The sequence below is a fragment of the Acipenser ruthenus genome, chromosome 7 (assembly GCF_902713425.1).
Source record: "Acipenser ruthenus chromosome 7, fAciRut3.2 maternal haplotype, whole genome shotgun sequence".
In the NCBI taxonomy this organism is placed as follows: Eukaryota; Metazoa; Chordata; class Actinopteri; order Acipenseriformes; family Acipenseridae; genus Acipenser; species Acipenser ruthenus.
The window spans coordinates 507229-525147 of NC_081195.1; the positions used below are offsets into that span (position 1 = coordinate 507229).

The 17919-nt window shown below is 45.1% G+C and overlaps 1 protein-coding gene across 3 annotated transcripts in view; it reads left to right on the plus strand.

The window, feature by feature from the left end:
• Positions 1-17092, plus strand: part of LOC117415641 (semaphorin-4G) — a 34066-nt gene extending 16974 nt beyond the window's left edge. For 2 of the 3 annotated variants that reach the window (XM_034026231.3, XM_059025996.1), the window contains exons 8-16: positions 130-284; positions 2590-2771; positions 4467-4611; positions 5396-5618; positions 6221-6336; positions 8965-9119; positions 9220-9281; positions 9477-11700; positions 14000-17092. In XM_034026231.3, coding sequence (XP_033882122.3) covers positions 130-284; positions 2590-2771; positions 4467-4611; positions 5396-5618; positions 6221-6336; positions 8965-9119; positions 9220-9281; positions 9477-10375 — 1937 coding nt within the window. In that variant the 3' untranslated portion in view covers positions 10376-11700; positions 14000-17092. The remainder of the gene's footprint in view (positions 1-129; positions 285-2589; positions 2772-4466; positions 4612-5395; positions 5619-6220; positions 6337-8964; positions 9120-9219; positions 9282-9476; positions 11701-13999) is intronic. The other variant, XM_059025997.1, reaches the window with a different exon arrangement.
• Positions 17093-17919: the final 827 nt, after the last annotated feature.

Genomic DNA, 17919 nt, shown 5'->3' on the forward strand with positions numbered 1-17919 from the left:
CTGAGGTCCTGCACACAGAATTCTTTCCCAGTGGCTGTCTGGATGAGGAGCCCCATTTGCTGGAAGATTACACTGATAACAGCCATGTGTTTGCTAAAGGACTGTGTCTCTGGATTCTGTGTTGTCTAGAGGCAAACTTCGTGGGCTCTGCAGTGTTGAGAGAGAGTGTTGACAGCTCAATTGGAGACGATGATAAGATCTACTTCTTCTTCACTGAGAAGAGCGGTGAGGAAAGCTCCTCCTTCAGCCAGTCCAGAGTGGCCAGGGTGGCTCGTGTGTGCAGAGTAAGTATAGTGAGCAGGGCTGCCTGAGAGCAGGACAGACGCTGGAGTCTCAAGAGCACAACTCCACCGAGTGCTGGCATGTCAAAGCATACTGTGTGGTCCAGTGGTTAAAGAAAAGGGCTTATAACCAGGAGGTCCCTGGTTCAAATCCCACCTCAGCCACTGACTCATTGTGTGACCCTGAGCAAGTCACTTAACCTCCTTGTGCTCCGTCTTTCGGGTGAGACGTATTTGTAAGTGACTCTGCAGCTGATGCATAGTTAACACCCTAGTCTCTGTAAGTCGTCTTGGATAAAGGCGTCTGCTAAATAAAATAATAATAATAATAATAATAATAATAATAATAATAATAATACTGTATGTCAGCATCTGCCCCTGGTTAAAGAGTAACCTGGTCAGTAAGGGATCGCATGGTGTCGGGTGCAGATCTGCAGGTGCACTTTGTACAGGAGCTGAAAGACACACCATCTGGTCGGCCTGTGACGACCACTACTGCTACAAACACTTGAGCCAACTTCCCAACGTTACAGTGTGTTTAACATAACTTTCTCAAGGAAAAGTGTACTTTGAAAAAAAACATTGGAGGTACTTCTAGGCTTTTGATGCCATGGTAACTACACTAAGGCCTGGTGTGTCCGGCAGGGCAGGGTTAATGATTCCTGGTGTGTGGCAGGGCAGGGTTAATGATTCCTGGTGTGTGTGGCAGGGCAGGGTTAATGATTCCTGGTGTGTGTGGCAGGGCAGGGTTAATGATTCCTGGTGTGTGTGGCAGGGCAGGGTTAATGATTCCTGGTGTGTCCGGCAGGGCAGGGTTAATGATTCCTGGTGTGTCCGGCAGGGCAGGGTTAATGATTCCTGGTGTGTGTGGCAGGGCAGGGTTAATGATTCCTGGTGTGTCCGGCAGGGCAGGGTTAATGATTCCTGGTGTGTGTGGCAGGGCAGGGTTAATGATTCCTGGTGTGTGGCAGGGCAGGGTTAATGATTCCTGGTGTGTGTGGCAGGGCAGGGTTAATGATTCCTGGTGTGTCCGGCAGGGCAGGGTTAATGATTCCTGGTGTGTGTGGCAGGGCAGGGTTAATGATTCCTGGTGTGTGTGGCAGGGCAGGGTTAATGATTCCTGGTGTGTGTGGCAGGGCAGGGTTAATGATTCCTGGTGTGTGGCAGGGCAGGGTTAATGATTCCTGGTGTGTGTGGCAGGGCAGGGTTAATGATTCCTGGTGTGTCCGGCAGGGCAGGGTTAATGATTCCTGGTGTGTGGCAGGGCAGGGTTAATGATTCCTGGTGTGTGTGGCAGGGCAGGGTTAATGATTCCTGGTGTGTGTGGCAGGGCAGGGTTAATGATTCCTGGTGTGTGTGGCAGGGCAGGGTTAATGATTCCTGGTGTGTGTGGCAGGGCAGGGTTAATGATTCCTGGTGTGTGTGGCAGGGCAGGGTTAATGATTCCTGGTGTGCGGCAGGGCAGGGTTAATGATTCCTGGTGTGTGTGGCAGGGCAGGGTTAATGATTCCTGGTGTGTGGCAGGGCAGGGTTAATGATTCCTGGTGTGTGTGGCAGGGCAGGGTTAATGATTCCTGGTGTGTGGCAGGGCAGGGTTAATGATTCCTGGTGTGTGGCAGGGCAGGGTTAATGATTCCTGGTGTGTGGCAGGGCAGGGTTAATGATTCCTGGTGTGTGTGGCAGGGCAGGGTTAATGATTCCTGGTGTGTGTGGCAGGGCAGGGTTAATGATTCCTGGTGTGTGTGGCAGGGCAGGGTTAATGATTCCTGGTGTGTGTGGCAGGGCAGGGTTAATGATTCCTGGTGTGTGTGGCAGGGTAGGGTTAATGATTCTTGGTGCTTGCTGTCTTGCTTGTTTGTTCTCTTTAAAGAAGGTCAGAGGCTACTTGCTCAATCATAGGATATGTCCTTGCTGGACTGATATAGTAAACCTTGGTTTAGAAAGAGCACAAACATCAAAAGTGTGTGTAAAGTTCAACCATGGACTTTAAAATAAATACATAAATCAGTAAACCCAGGCTTCTTTCAACCCCTTACAAAAGATGTTTGAACTGGCAGTGCAGCGTTTGAATATGAGCGCACAAGCACTGTGGATCCTGGATTTACAGCAGAAAGGAGCAAGAAGCTTAGTCCCTTCACCCCTTAAATCAGATCACCCCAATAAAATAAAACAGATGATCTGCCATCTAAGGAAATACCCCCCCTAACTCTTCACCCAGCCTAACTGTGATTGAATTGGGACGGTTCCTCCAGGAGGTCCAGGAGGTCTGAGAGAGCAGCTCTGACCTGGCTTCCTGTTTGTGCCACAGGGGGACTGGGGCGGGCTGTGGACCCTGCAGAAGAAGTGGACGTCCTTCCTGAAAGCGCGCCTGGTCTGCTCCATCCCTGACTACGACTTCCACTTCAACATCCTGCGCAGCGTCTTCGTGCGAGAGGCCGGCGCCGGGGGCTGGCAGGACAGCCTCTTCTACGGGGTCTTCGGCTCGCAGTGGTGAGTGACGGGAGTCGAGGGCTACGCTGCCTTGCAGCAGGAGAGGAGTGTCTCTGACACGTGTACTGCCATCATTTAGGGTTAAGCTTAGGAGGGAGTGTGCTCTTTGATGCAGAGTGGTGGAATTAACACTGTGGATGGTTTAGGGTGATCTTTGTAATCCCTTTGCTCTTCACTTTTTACGTAGAGGTGGAATATTCATATATAAAAAATATAATCATCTGGGTGAGGTGGCTTGGCAGCCCCTGGTGAATCCAGCTTTTCAATTCCATCATTTAGCACACAGCTGCCTGCAAGAAGAGCAAATTAAGTAATGGGATTAGCTCCCAAAGCCAAATACCCATTTGCCTTATCTGCGCTTTCAGACTGAAAGGGAATAGATTCATGATGAGGGGGAGGTAGGACTCAAACAGGATTTTAGCCAGTCTTTGATCCAAGTCATTGGCACTTGGTTTGATTATTTTAAAGGTCTGATGCTTGTAGTACCATGATAACATGTCAAATCTATTATTACAATGATATAGTTGTAATACACCAGAATATTGATTAAATGGCAATAAAAACAGTGACTGTGAAAGGGGGTTGTGGCTTATCCACTGAAGGGACTCTGCTGCTCAGGGTTTATTCTGTCTGTTCTGAATGATCATTGCGGAAATGCATGCAGTACAAAGCTGGATAGATCTTGTATTAGAAATATTGGGGAAATGCATGCAGTACAAAGCTGGATAGATCTCGTATTAGAAATATTGGGGAAATGCATGCAGTACAAATGATATACGATAGGTATCGATATACCGCAGAACTGGTTTTCCCCCTCTTTGCTCACCAAAGTGCCATGTGTTTAACATCTTCCTTCCTTGTTAAGTAAAACTCATTAATCGCCTCGAACCCGAAAAAGCCCCGAGCCCAGTGTGGTGCAGACTTACAGTGACCATACAGTACAGTACTGCTGACGAGTCGGAGAGTCTGCTGACAGGTAGACAGAGAGGCGGAGCATCTTTTATTCATGGGCAGGTCCCAGGAGGTTACTGTGTAAATGAGAATTGTGTCATAGTAATAGGGAATTGTGCCCCAGTTTTAAAGATGGCAGTGGACAACTTGGCCCTTTTTTAATAGATATCATATCTTTATACAACTGATCCTGTTCGTATGAAAAGGTACTGCAGCTACTGGGCGCTCTGTGTTCTAGAGTCGTGCTTTCAAACTAATGTTCTTTCTATTGTTTTATACAGTGGCGAGACAGCCGTACAGTTTCTCCTTTGCTCTAGGCTGGCTTTGAAGTGCACAGATAGCTTGGTGGCTTGGTCACATGCTTGCTGCATCACAGCTTTGTATACTGTGTCTGCTGATGGCTTTAGGGCAGTATCTGTGGGTTTCATGACTTAGAAGGGAGGAGTCAGTCTTTTTAAAAACGTATTTTTGGCAAGCTTATAATTAGCTGGTTGAATTATTTAACATTATTAAGCGATTGCGTTAACCACACGTGAAAAGCACATCATAAATCTTGTAAACCCTTCGGCTGTGATTTCAGGTTATTTCCATCCCATTCCCCATGATTTTTAAATGTGCCGTGCTGCAACGTCAGTCCTGTAGATCTTCGAGATGGATGATCCATTAGTGCTATTGTTAGGCTCAGCTCTACAGTGAGGGTTTGTATCACTATACTGTGTAACGTCACCGTCTCTTTCAAAACAGGAAGAATGTGAAAGCCTCTGCTGTCTGCAAGTTCTCTATTAAAGACATCCAGGAGGCGTTTAGCGGTGCTTACATGGAGAAGCAGGAGTCCTCTCCCGAGTGGAGCCGATACAGCGGCGTGGTACCAGAGCCAAGGCCTGGCTCGGTGAGGCTGCAGCTGCTTGTCCCCTTCACACCTCTCTGTGCTCAATGCTGACCTCACAATGGGAACTGCCAAGGAGTTACAATGTTAAACAAGACCCCTTTTGCAATAGTTCAATAAATCTTCATTAATGTTGATCGCTGCAAAGAAAAACAAAAGCATACATATAGCACTATGTGTTAAAGTGCACTACTGTGTGTCTGTGCTACCAGAAGATACCACCACCTTCTTCTTCTTCTTCGTCACTGCTAATATTATTAATAATACCAATAATCAGAATACACAGGGTGACCCTGCTGTTCTCCTGTGCTGGCTGTCTCTCTGTGTGGTGTTGTCCTGTGCTCGCTGTCTCTCTGTGTGGTGTTGTCCTGTGCTGGCTGTCTCTTTGTGTGGTGTTGTCCTGTGCTGGCTGTCTCTCTGTGTGCTGGCTGTCTCTCTGTGTGCTGGTCTCCTGTGCTGGCTGTCTCTGTGTGCTGTTCTCCTGTGCTGGCTGTCTCTCTTGTGCTGGCTGTCTCTCTGTGTGCTGTTCTCCTGTGCTGGCTGTCTCTGTTTGCTGTTCTCCTGTACTGGCTTTCTCTCTGTTTGCTGGCTGTCTCTCTGTGTGCTGGTCCCCTGTGCTGGCTGTGTCTCTGTGTGCTCGTCTCTCTTGTGCTGGCTGTCTCTCTGTGTGCTGGTCTCCTGTGCTGGCTGTCTCTCTGTGTGCTGGTCCCCTGTGCTGGCTGTCTCTCTGTGCTGGCTGTTTCACTGCTACAGTTCCTCTGACCCAATCCTCCCACTCCCCCCACAGTGCATCACGGACGCATTGAGAGCAAAGAGCTTCAACATGTCCCGGGACCTCCCCGACAACGTGCTCGAGTTCGTCAGGAGGCACCCACTCATGTTCCAGCAAGTCAGGCCCCAGGAGGAGCGGCCGCTGCTGTTCAAGAGGGGCGTGGACTACACCAGGATAGCAGTGGATAGAGTCACAGCCTTGGACGGCCGGACGTACGATGTGCTGTTTATAGGAACTGGTATGGGACCCTAGAACTGTCCATGATCAAGTATTTATAGCCCACAGCTTTACCCTTTTAAAACTGAAATATTATAATGGTGAAATGAAATTGCTACATTGTTACATACTCTCCTGTTACATACAACTATTAGTTTTATATTGTTGTTTTTTGTTTGTTTAAAACAAATGTCAGTGCTGGTTATAATTACAGAGATGATCTATTCCAGCTAAAGCATGGCAGATGTCTACACCTTTTAATGGTGTTAATGAGTACAGTGTGTAATAACAGTAATAAGTGCATCACTGTGGGTAATTCCAGTTTGGTTTGAGCACAGTAATGGTGGTGTTTCCACACAGCCCTGTGCTACTGCAGCTGCCTTCTCAGCCCTTGCCCTGTAGCTCTCTTTAAATTCTCCATTTGTGTTTCTCCCTCTCTCACATTCTCACATGGGTATCTCACCCTCTTGCTCTCTCTCCCTCTCTCTCCTTCTCACATTCTCATGTGGGTATCTCACCCTATTGCTCTCTCCCTCTCTCACTCTCCCTCTCATATGGGTATCTCACCCTCTCTCTCTCTCCCTTCCTTCCTCCCTCCCTCCCTCTCGCTCTCACTTACTGTAGATGACGGCTGGCTGCACAAAGCACTTGAAATCGGTTCCAAGGTCCACATCATTGAGGAGATGCAGCTGTTTGAGGAACCACAGCCCATAGAAAACCTGGTCATCTCCCAACAGCAGGTACTTTTACACACCATCCTAATGACATCATTATTCAGGATTCTTCATTTCAGACCGTGGAACCCCACAGGGTGAATGACAAAGGTAAACCAGTTAACCAACTTTTTTAAATTGTTATGCTAGTTTAATTATAAAGCAAAGCATGTTTTGTAGAAAATGATTTATTCCGCGTGGGGGCGTCCCCACTTTGTATGCTTTTCACAAGTTACTGTATTTGTAAGACACTGTTAAAAATCAGTGTGAATGATTAAAAACACTGTGTAACAATTATTATTTTTTTTTTTGTTCCTGGGTAGTAAGTGTTATTTCCTAATTGCTTATGCCTCAAAAGTATAGAAAATGGCTATTATTCCCCACAAACTTTACTTTTGTGACCAGGAGTGATATGTTGAAATTTACCTATTTCCAATGAGAAAACGGGCGAATTTGTGTCTTTTCGTTCACATAAAGTCAGAAAGAAACAACATATGAATCCAAATTAACATGTATTTATACTAAAGTAATACAAAAATGACTACAAAAGATTTAGAAGTGAGTAGTTTTTCGAGATTTACGATTATACTGTAAATCACTTTCACGAATCAGCCCCCAAATGTAGTCTCCGATCATGTTCTCGTTATACTGTCCTTGGTAGCGGCGTTCAAAGTCCAGTATATCCTGGTGGAAGCGCTCGCCTTGCTCCTCCAAGTACGCTCCCATGTTCTCCTTGAATTTATCAAGATGAGCATCAAGGATATGGACTTTGAGGGACATCCTACAGCCCATTGTGCCGTAGTTCTTCACCAGAGTCTCAAACAGCTCCACATAGTTTTCGGCCTTGTGATTGCCCAGGAAGCCCCGAACCACTGCGACAAAGCTGTTCCAAGCCGCTTTCTCCTTACTAGTGAGCTTCTTGGGGAATTCATTGCACTCCAGGATCTTCTTTATCTGTGGTCCGACGAAGACACCGGCTTTGACCTTTGCCTCAGACAGCTTAGGGAAGAAGTCTTGAAGGTACTTGAAGGCTGCCGACTCCTTATCTAGAGCTCTGACAAATTGTTTCAAAAGGCCCAATTTGATGTGCAGTGGTGGCATCAGCACCTTCCGGGGGTCCCAGCCGTACTCATCATACTTCAAGGCGTCCAGCAAGGTCTTGATGCTGTTGTAATCCTCTTTGAGGTGCACCGAGTGAGCCAGGGGAAGAGACGGGTACTTGTTACCATTATGGAGCAGCACGGCTTTGAGGCTCCTGGATGAGCTGTCAATGAAGGACAGTATAACGAGAACATGATCGGAGACTACATTTGGGGGCTGATTCGTGAAAGTGATTTACATTATAATCGTAAATCTCGAAAAACGACTCGCTTCTAAATCTTTTGTAGTCATTTTTGTATTACTTTAGTATAAATACATGTTAATTTGGATTCATATGTTGTTTTTTTCTGACTTTATGTGAACGAAAAGACACAAATTCGCCCGTTTTCTCATTGGAAATAGGTAAATTTCAACATATCACTCTGGTCACAAAAGCAAAGTTTGTGGGGAATAATAGCCATTTTCTATACTTTTGAGGCATAAGCAATTAGGAAATAACACTTACTACCCAGGAACAAAAATTGTGTTACATAGTGAAATCAGAAGCGGTATTGGGATTTAAAAGCTTCATCAACATGGTTTAAAATGAGATGTCAGCGTTCCGTGGAGATTATAAATATGTGTTGTAACCCCTCCTCTTTTTAAAATGAGATGCCAGTGTTCCGTGGAGATTATAAATATGTGTTGTAACCCCTCCTCTTTTTAAAATGAGATGCCAGCGTTCCGTGGAGATTATAAATATGTGTTGTAACCCCTCCTCTTTTTAAAATGAGATGCCAGCGTTCCGTGGAGATTATAAATATGTGTTGTAACCCCTCCTCTTTTTAAAATGAGATGCCAGTGTTCCGTGGAGATTATAAATATGTGTTGTAACCCCTCCTCTTTTTAAAATGAGATGCCAGCGTTCCATGGAGATTATAAATATGTGTTGTAACCCCTCCTCTTTTTAAAATGAGATGCCAGCGTTCCGTGGAGATTATTAATATGTGTTGTAACCCCTCCTCTTTTTAAAATGAGATGCCAGCGTTCCGTGGAGATTATTAATATGTGTTGTAACCCCTCCTCTTTTTAAAATGAGATGCCAGCGTTCCGTGGAGATTATAAATATGTGTTGTAACCCCTCCTCTTTTTAAAATGAGATGCCAGCGTTCCGTGGAGATTATAAATATGTGTTGTAACCCCTCCTCTTTTTAAAATGAGATGCCAGCGTTCCGTGGAGATTATAAATATGTGTTGTAACCCCTCCTCTTTTTAAAATGAGATGCCAGCGTTCCGTGGAGATTATAAATATGTGTTGTAACCCCTCCTCTTTTTAAAATGAGATGCCAGCGTTCCGTGGAGATTATAAATATGTGTTGTAACCCCTCCTCTTTTTAAAATGAGATGCCAGCGTTCCGTGGAGATTATAAATATGTGTTGTAACCCCTCCTCTTTTTAAAATGAGATGCCAGCGTTCCGTGGAGATTATAAATATGTGTTGTAACCCCTCCTCTTTTTAAAATGAGATGCCAGCGTTCCGTGGAGATTATAAATATGTGTTTCTCTGCCCCTCAGAGGAGTGTGTTCGTGGGCTCGCAGAGTGGGGTGCTCCAGCTCCCCTTGTCTGCCTGTCACAGGTACACCTCCTGCCTCGACTGCATCTTCACCAGGGACCCCTACTGCAGCTGGGACGGGACAGGCTGCTCTGAGACCACACTGCATACAGACCGGTGAGGGAGATGCATTTATATATACATCTGTGTGAGTGAAAGCAAGGATACCTGCGGAATGTGTCCGCAGCTCCTGTTCTAATTCTTGGTGTTTCTACAGATCCAATCTGACGCAGGACATCCACAATGGAAACTCTGGATGTCTGAACGACTCTGGTGAAGGTATGCTCATAATGATCTCTTCATACTATGCTGTTTAAGTCATACATCATCGTTATGTAAAACACAGATTGTATCACATTTGACAGATGTAGTTATTTAATACAAAAATAAAAAAAATAATCAATATGCAATGTGTTCACTAAATGTACATTTGTTTTACATTGTGAATGTTGTGCTTTACTGTTCCCCCGACAGCCCCCCTGCTCCCCCGGAAGCGGACGGTTCTGAGGGGGGGAGACGTGCTGCTCCAGTGTGAGCTCAGCTCCAACCTGGCTGTCCCGGCATGGACGCTGAACGGCAGCGAGCTGGCGAGCTACGGGCCGGGCGGCTACCGCATCGGCACAGATGGTCTGCTCATCGTGGAGTCACGGCCGGAGCAGAGCGGCAACTACAGCTGCTACTCTGTGGAGAATGGAGTACGGGTCTTGGTAGGGACTTACACTGTGAGCGTGCGTGCTGAGCTCCTCCCCCAGCCCTGGAAACCACCAACCCCAGCCACCCCACCTGCTCCCACCAGCCAGCCCTCCGAGCTGCCCCCCACCCTGGCCCCGGCGCCCCCCCGGTCTGAGTACCAGACCTTCAGGAGCATGGAGGGCCTGTACATCACCCTGATCACGGTGCTGGCCGGGGTGTGCTTTGTGCTGACGGTGGTCTTGCTCTACCTGGCTTTCTGTGTGCAGAATCGTCGGGGCAGATACTCCCTTCAGGGGTCGGGGAGGAAGAAGAGAAGGGGCGGCTCCCTCCTGGAGCTGCAGACCATCTCCAGCAACTGCGCAGGCAAGCCGGAGGGGGAGCGGCCCGACGGGCTCCTCCAGATCGTACCAGGAGAGGCCCAGGTATCTCCCAACAAGGACCCCCCACCCCCTCCGCCACCCCCTCCTCCTCTGCCTTCCTCCGAGTTCACCAACGGGATCTCGGCCACCCTCCCCAGCGTGCTGCGCAAGATGAACGGGAACAGCTACGTGCTGCTGCGGCAGAGCGAGTCCGAGAGCACCTCCCCTCTCTACCACTCCTTCACTGAGGAGCTCAACAAGATTCTGGAGAAGAGGAAGCAGACACCACTGGGGGAGAAGCCGGACGAGAGCTCGGTGTAACTTCCCCCCCCCCCCCATCCCCCCCCATCCCCCCCCCTGCGGTGAGCCAGATGTATTGCAATTAAATCAGCTTCTGCTTCCTGCCTTTGAAGTGCCTGAGCCATTTTTTTTGTTTGTTTTCCTCATCTTTCCAGACATTTGAATTGAATACAATTACAGCAACCGGCCATCACACCTTCAGGTTACAGGATGACCATAACATTGAGGCATAAAGTATTATTGAGGCACAGAAAAACTAACGCCACCCTATTAATAGAGACCCAATGAAATCTACCTCTGACCAATTCACCAGATTGTCCTCAGCCCTCAATCCACTGGTTTACTGAGGGTCATGGTGAAGTGGTTTTATAACGAGGACTCAGCAAAGCTGCACACTGGAGAAGCACTGAGCTCTATTGAATTGAGAGGCAGTGCTGATAGATCCAGGACTTGGTAAAGCTGCACACTGGAGAAGCACTGAGCTTTATTGAATTGAGAGGCAGTGCTGATAGATCCAGGACTTGGTAAAGCTGCACACTGGAGAAGCACTGAGCTCTATTGAATTGAGAGGCAGTGTTTATGTCTCATGTCTTGTGGAGCAGGGTCTGCTTACTCTTCAGGAAGCTGGGAGGAATGTTGTCTACGATATAAAACAAAGTGTCCACTTGTTTCCGGAGGCCAGGTCGTCCTGAAGAGTTCTAAACTAACTGTGACAGCACTCTATTGGAGCCAACACACCACATGTGGAAATGCATACAGTCACTTTGGGAAACACTGAGCTGCTGTCTTGACATGTAAATATTTACCTAGTGCAGAGTTTGTGTAAATGACTGTTACCAGTAATGATCATATTAGTAATACAACTGATAAAAAACAACAGGAAAATGAACGATAACATCAGGAATGCACTGTATAAAATCCTGTGCCTTGATTTAACCATCCCAAGCTTTTCACATCCTGTGCACGGGATTGAAAGGAGCTGGTTGTGAAAGACCATGTTGAAATCATGAGCCCGCTGTGTGCCACCTGACTGCAGCCACAAGGATCCTGTATTGCAAAACAAATGGGGATGGGAACCATGGAAGGAATTTGCTACATCTATGTGTGTCTTCAACATGAGGGGTCCAGTGTTAAACATGTGGGATGTGCTTGTTGTGTTTTGGTCAGAGGATGTAGGAATGCCCAATGGAAACGCAGCATCTCGTTTCCAGTGGGAGTCCTACTGTTTCCCACATCAGCTGAGATGCAACCCCTGCTGTAAATCAAACCTTAATCAAGACAAATCCAGAAGGGTCCTGAAGACAAGTCCCAGAATGGACCTGCACCATGAACACCAAGGCCTGTGGGTTAGTAGGCTGTTGTACATGTTGTTTGTATTTTCCCATTCTGAAGCTTCCAGTAGCTAGCTGTGTGCTTGCCTTCGGGTGGCTATATATGGCTCTGTGTGGTGTATTGTGTTTCTATGCATTACCATACTTAGGGCTGTATTTTCAAAGTGTTTACTCCAGTCTTTAATTCACTCCTATTTTTTTAAAGAGGAAAAACACCTGTTATTTGTTTTAGAAAACTAGAACCAAACAACTAAGTAATATATTTTTCTCTTCAGCACTTTTCGACTTTTAAAACAATAGCAGTTAATTAAAGAAGGGAGGAAACGCTTTGCAAATATGGCCCTTAATGTTGTTCAGTAATAAATCTGCTGTCCAGGTCTTTCCTCTTGAGTGGGACAGCAAGAAAGACCTTGTTTAGCTGTGTTTACCAGCAGCCCAGATATTACTCGCATATATATATATGTGTGTGTGTGTGTCTCTCTCTCTCTCTCTCTCTCTCTCTCTCTCTCTCTCTCTCTCTCTCTCTCTCTCTCTCTCTCTCTCTCTCTCTCTCTATCTATCTATATATATATATATATATATATATATATATATTGTGAGAAAGTGTAGGTCACAGGCTGAAAAGCCTTAATTTTTTTATTAGTAATTATCCCCTGCACCTGGCTATCATTGTAACTTAGAGCCAGGTGCAGGATATTTAAAGAAAGCAGCCAGTCTGTTCTGTTACTTTTTTTTGAGGTTTTGGAGCGCTTTCGTGCTGTTTTTAATAAACAATAACAAAAGTAAAACAACCACCTAGTTCCTTTGGACCACTAACAAGCTTCTGTACACACACCAGCAGCCCAGAACAGACTGGCTGCTTTCTTTAAATACCCTGCACCTGGCTCTAAGTTACAATGATAGCCAGGTGCAGGGGATAATTACTAATAAAAAAATTAACAAATGTAATTAAACAATACAACAATTAAGGAAATTAAGGCTTTTCACCTGTGACCTTCTGGGAGGTGTAGTCCTTTGCTCCCCAGGACTACACTTTCTCACTTTATATATATATATATATATATATATATGATGAGATACTGTATCTGTTGCTACCTAAACAATGCAAGGTCCACCTCTATGTATAAAATAACAATGCAATATTATTCAATTTCTGGATAAGCCTGAATATGTGTGTCCCCTTCGCAGATCAGTACGTGTAGCCACCCTTCACTCATGCAGTTAGACCAATGCACCCCAGCACTCCTGCAGTTTAGAGCAATGAATGCACCCCAGCACTTCTGCAGTTAGAGCAATGAATGCACCCCAGCACTCCTGCAGTTAGAGCAATGAATGCACCCCAGCACTCCTGCAGTTTTTATTGGACTCCATTTCCACTCCTTATGAGGGGGTGATGTCTCTCTTGTCATGCAGTAACTGAGCCTCCTTGTTTAAATAACTCCAATCAATACAGAATGTGTTTGGGCTGTGAGTCAGTCAGCTTTGTTCCAAGTTACTAAATAAGTACCCTGCGCTGACTGTAAATGCTGCAGAGCTCTGTGACTCATTTGCTAAGATGATGTTTAAAGTTGGATCAGATTTACTGGTAGATATTTTTTGTGTGAAGACGTCTCTTATTAAAGTAGAAACCCGCCAGTGTTTCCTTTGCGTTACTGTGAACCCTGAAGGATTCAAGCTAATTGGGAAAAAGAGTTTCCATACAATTGAAAGCAACTCAGGCCTATCCATATACGCAGCTACAATTTTCACATCTGTGTCTTAGAAATCCCCCCCTCTCCCACCCCCATGGGGAACATGCAGCTCGACTGGCCCGCTAATTTAATTGGAGCTACTCTTTAAAATGCACTTGACCTTGTTTCTGCTGAATGAAATGGATGGGAGATCCCTGGTTGCACTGGCGATGGTCTTTGCATTTGATTAGCACTGATGCCACCCCATCATTTAAGCAGGATGTAACAGGTGGATAACATGCTGTGTATATCATGAGGGCCTTACTGAAATTGATCTATAAATAATGCAGTTACTACTGTAAAATTGTTAATATCACAATCCAAAGCAAGAAACACAAATCATTGCTATACAACCCCTGTCCTTTTAAATATACACTGTAAAGTACATCCTGTACTGTGAATACTAGGAGAATAGTTAGCACATTTCAGTGACAACATGGCCATTATGAGAAACAGTTACTTTTGAGATGTGAAGCAATGAAAAAATAATTCTATTAAACAGTTGATGTTTTTTTTTTCTTTTTGTGTGTTTGCTCAGTAGGACACTTTGAAATCCACTCAATTCCTTTGTCTTTGGTCTGCAGGGCTTCCTATCAATCTCAACAGTGCACACACTGACATGGCTGGACATCTCAACAGTGCACACACCGGCATTGCTGGACATCTCAACAGTGCACACACCGGCATTGCTGGACATCTCAACAGTGCACACACCGGCATTGCTGGACATCTCAACAGCGCACACACCGGCATGGCTGGACATCTCAACACTGGCATGGCTGGGCGGTGGAGGAGTGCTAATGAACGGGGGGGGGGGGGTGTTCACAAGCATTAAAAACAAAAATATCAAAATACACATTCTGTTTTTTCCGCATTCACAGTTCCGAGGAAGCATGATCTCATTGCATCCTGATGTAACTGCAATAAATATGTGCCAGAAGTGACAGGGCCCCATTAACACTGACCACTGTAAAATATAATGTACTGCTCAATGTTTTGCACTGTTTCATGCAGTGGAGTGTTTTCCCCTTGTGTTGCACCACTTTGAAAGCTCTGCTCCAACGTAGGTCACCAAGGCACCTGAACTGAAAAAGAATATACAAAAATGAGCAATTTCTTCAAAGGAATTTGAATTTGAATTTAAATTTTAGAGATATTGTTCTTCATTTGAAACAAATTTCATTGATTAACCGTGACTTCAATTGAAGTCATTTGTTGCCACTGTGGGAAGCTCAGTTTAACAGAATACTGCTAATTGCAAATTGATTAAAAGAGAATGGGAATTGAATTTAAAAGGGAATTGGGAATTGAAAAACCAGAACTGACCCTGACCATGTATTACTGTATCTGTTAGTGTTTCTAAACTGCAAGAGAGGTTGAAGCTTTTCTTCCCAATAGTGATCTGTCCACAACACTCATACTGTGTGCCAGTAGGGCAGTGGGAGTGAGCAGCCCAGTTGATTTGAGAGCTTTCATGTCAAAGTGTGAGGCCCAGAGGCTTGGTCGTGCCAGCCTCTCTATCATGCCATCACACACACAGTCAGCAGTCGCTATGGGGTCTTGTTTTTCTGATGTGAAGCATACTGCTTGCCTGCTGGGAGAGGGACCATTCTAGGCTAATCCTTTAAAAATGACAAATGTAATTATTTAATTTGAAATACCCTGTCTTGGCATAATATAAAATGCACTTATATATATATTTGTTTAGACTAGATACGAGATTGAGGATGTCACTGAGTAGTGATGCTTTGTTTAGAAATGAGATGTTGTGGTTAAACTTGGAAGTGCAAGACAATATGCTCCCAAGAAGATTGGAATTGAACGGAACAGGGTTATTTTTGTCTGTTTCACTGCAGTGAGTAAATCAACTGAGAGATGATGTGTAATATGAAGGGCTTGCTTTTACACAGCAGGGAGATTGCCCAGCTCACACATCTACTCACGTTGGAAAGAGGCTCGCGTTTGAGCACGCTCACGTTGGAAAGAGGCTCGCGTTTGAGCACGCTCACGTTGGAAAGAGGCTCGCGTTTGAGCACGCTCACGTTGGAAAGAGGCTCGCGTTTGAGCACGCTCACGTTGGAAAGAGGCTCGCGTTTGAGCACGCTCACGTTGGAAAGAGGCTCGCGTTTGAGCACGCTCACGTTGGAAAGAGGCTCGCGTTTGAGCACGCTCACGTTGGAAAGAAGCGTGCGATTGAGCATGCTCACGTTGAAAAGAGTCTGACCAATGCACTTAGAGTGAAGCCTGACCAATGCATTCACAGTGATAGTCTGACCATTCACACTTATGGCTCCTGATGGTCTGTACAGCTCTTTGCCACAATGTGGCTTTAAAAAAGCAATTATTTCTGAACCCGTGGCTTTTAAAAGGAGAAATGTTTTTTGAATTTTTCATATAGGTGTTTTTTTATTTCTTTACAATCTGCACAAAATAAACAGAACAATAATCTTGGTAAGCTGTTTCTTTTCAGTGCATGATCTGTCCACTTTTAACATTTTGCTGTTTCAAAATTCTGCATTATACATGCACTGTAAAATATTGCATAGCTGTGTATTGTGATATCAAATATTATAATATCCTGCACCCTGTTTGTGTTGCAGCGGTTTCATGAAGGCTGGTTCAGACCTTGGTGTTAATAGCCTAGTCTGGTGTGAGAGATGCTCTTGTCTGAGGACATGCATTCTGGTGCTGAGCAATGCAGTGCACTGTGGAACAGTGGCAGGTGTGGACGTGCACGGTACTGGCCCTGATCTGGTCCGGTCTTGGGGGTGGGATTGGATCCATGTCTCTGCAGGATAGAACAATGGAATATGCTGAAAAGATAGGAATGTTATGATACTAGCCATGAGAACGGGTGAATCATGTGGTACTGTATCCATGCTGGCGCCTGACACTGCTCTCTGTAGCTGTGCTGTTCTGAGACTGGGCTAAGTGCTTTCAAAATGAACAAAAGAAGAGCACATAAAATAATGAGGTAAAAAAAAAGACTTAAAAAAAGAGGCAGAGACACTTCTGGAAGTGGAAAAAAATCAAAATAAATATTTAAATTAAAATAACAACGTAGAACATGACTAATTGCAGACTGTTACTACTGTAGCAGGCCTTGTTTGTCTGAGTTCTACAGGAATGGTAGCCATGTTTGTCCTTGTTTCCTTGGCAACAACTGGGTATTGGCAGAATGTTTCTCCTGCCACAAAAGTGATCTCTTATCTCCCTTCAGTGGAAGCCAATCTGTCCGCGTGTCCCCAATGCGTGTGAAGCATGCCCAGGCTGTCCTGTGTCTTTGTGGTGAGGAATGGGAGAGAATAGCCTCATAATCCAGAACCAGATTCATTTCTGCGATTCCTCTTAATCAGGGCTGTCCTTTGTTGTGTGCCAGGAGTACAAAGGGATGGATGTTGTAACCCTGAGAAACAGGCTGCTGTTCTGCATCGCTGTAGGTTATCATGGCGCGGTTCCTGAAGCACATCTATCAGAGTGTCAGCCGTCAGTCAATATTTATATACAGGCGTGATTTCTGCTGATATTTTATAAAACACATTTGTAAACAAGGTACATGTTTCTAAGTGGAAGAAAAGACTGCCAAACTTTTTAAATGTAAGGGAGTTGCTGTGAAAAAGAACATGTGTAACGTTTCTGAGAGCTGCATTATTTTGTAAGATAAACTTAAAAATACAGTCCATGTCTGATGTGTTTTGTTTTATTGCATACAGTCATTTTCACATAAACTAAGATATCTACTGTAAAATTGACATTCAAGGAAGACAGATATTAACCCAGACTTATATAGGAGTGGGTTCCCCAATGCGATATGCAATAGGATCAGGTGTAAAAGTATATAAAGTCAATAAACCCCACATTAAACTCCTCAGGATTTTTTTTTACACATCCCCAAAGCTAATTCCCAAGTAGTTGCAAGCCAAATTCTGTACACCGAGTTCCAATAATCTGTTCGGCCAATCAGAGTTTTGTGCAGCATAGTGGCGTCCTATCAGAATCCAGTGTCCTGACACATTGGATATTCATATTTGTGTTCCTATGTCACTGCTGCAATGAGTAACTTTGATCTCTTGCAAAACCACAAAGCTGCTTTCTATGCAAGAGTGCAAGGCAGGCAGGCAGGCAGGCAGCCTCCCGGTGAAGACGAGGGAGTGTGGATTGCGTGGGAGAGTAGCGTCACTCAGTTTCACCCAAGACTCAGAAGAGTGTGACAGACACACTACAAGAACATGGAATACAGAATCTAGATAGTTCTTCGGTTTGGAAGAAATTCTGTAAATACGATGTGCAAGTAGAATAGAAGCTTTCGCATATCTCTGAATGTGAATGCACTGAGAGGTAAGAATTCCAAGGTGTAGTAAAGGGCTGGGTAACAGAGCTGCTGGAGCAAACGCTTGCTAATCCTGCTCCAGAACAGGTAGATTTTCTTTGGCCCCTTTAAGTACTTGCAATGCTTGTGTGTAATAAAAGCAAGTAACATGCCATTTGCATACATTCACAGACA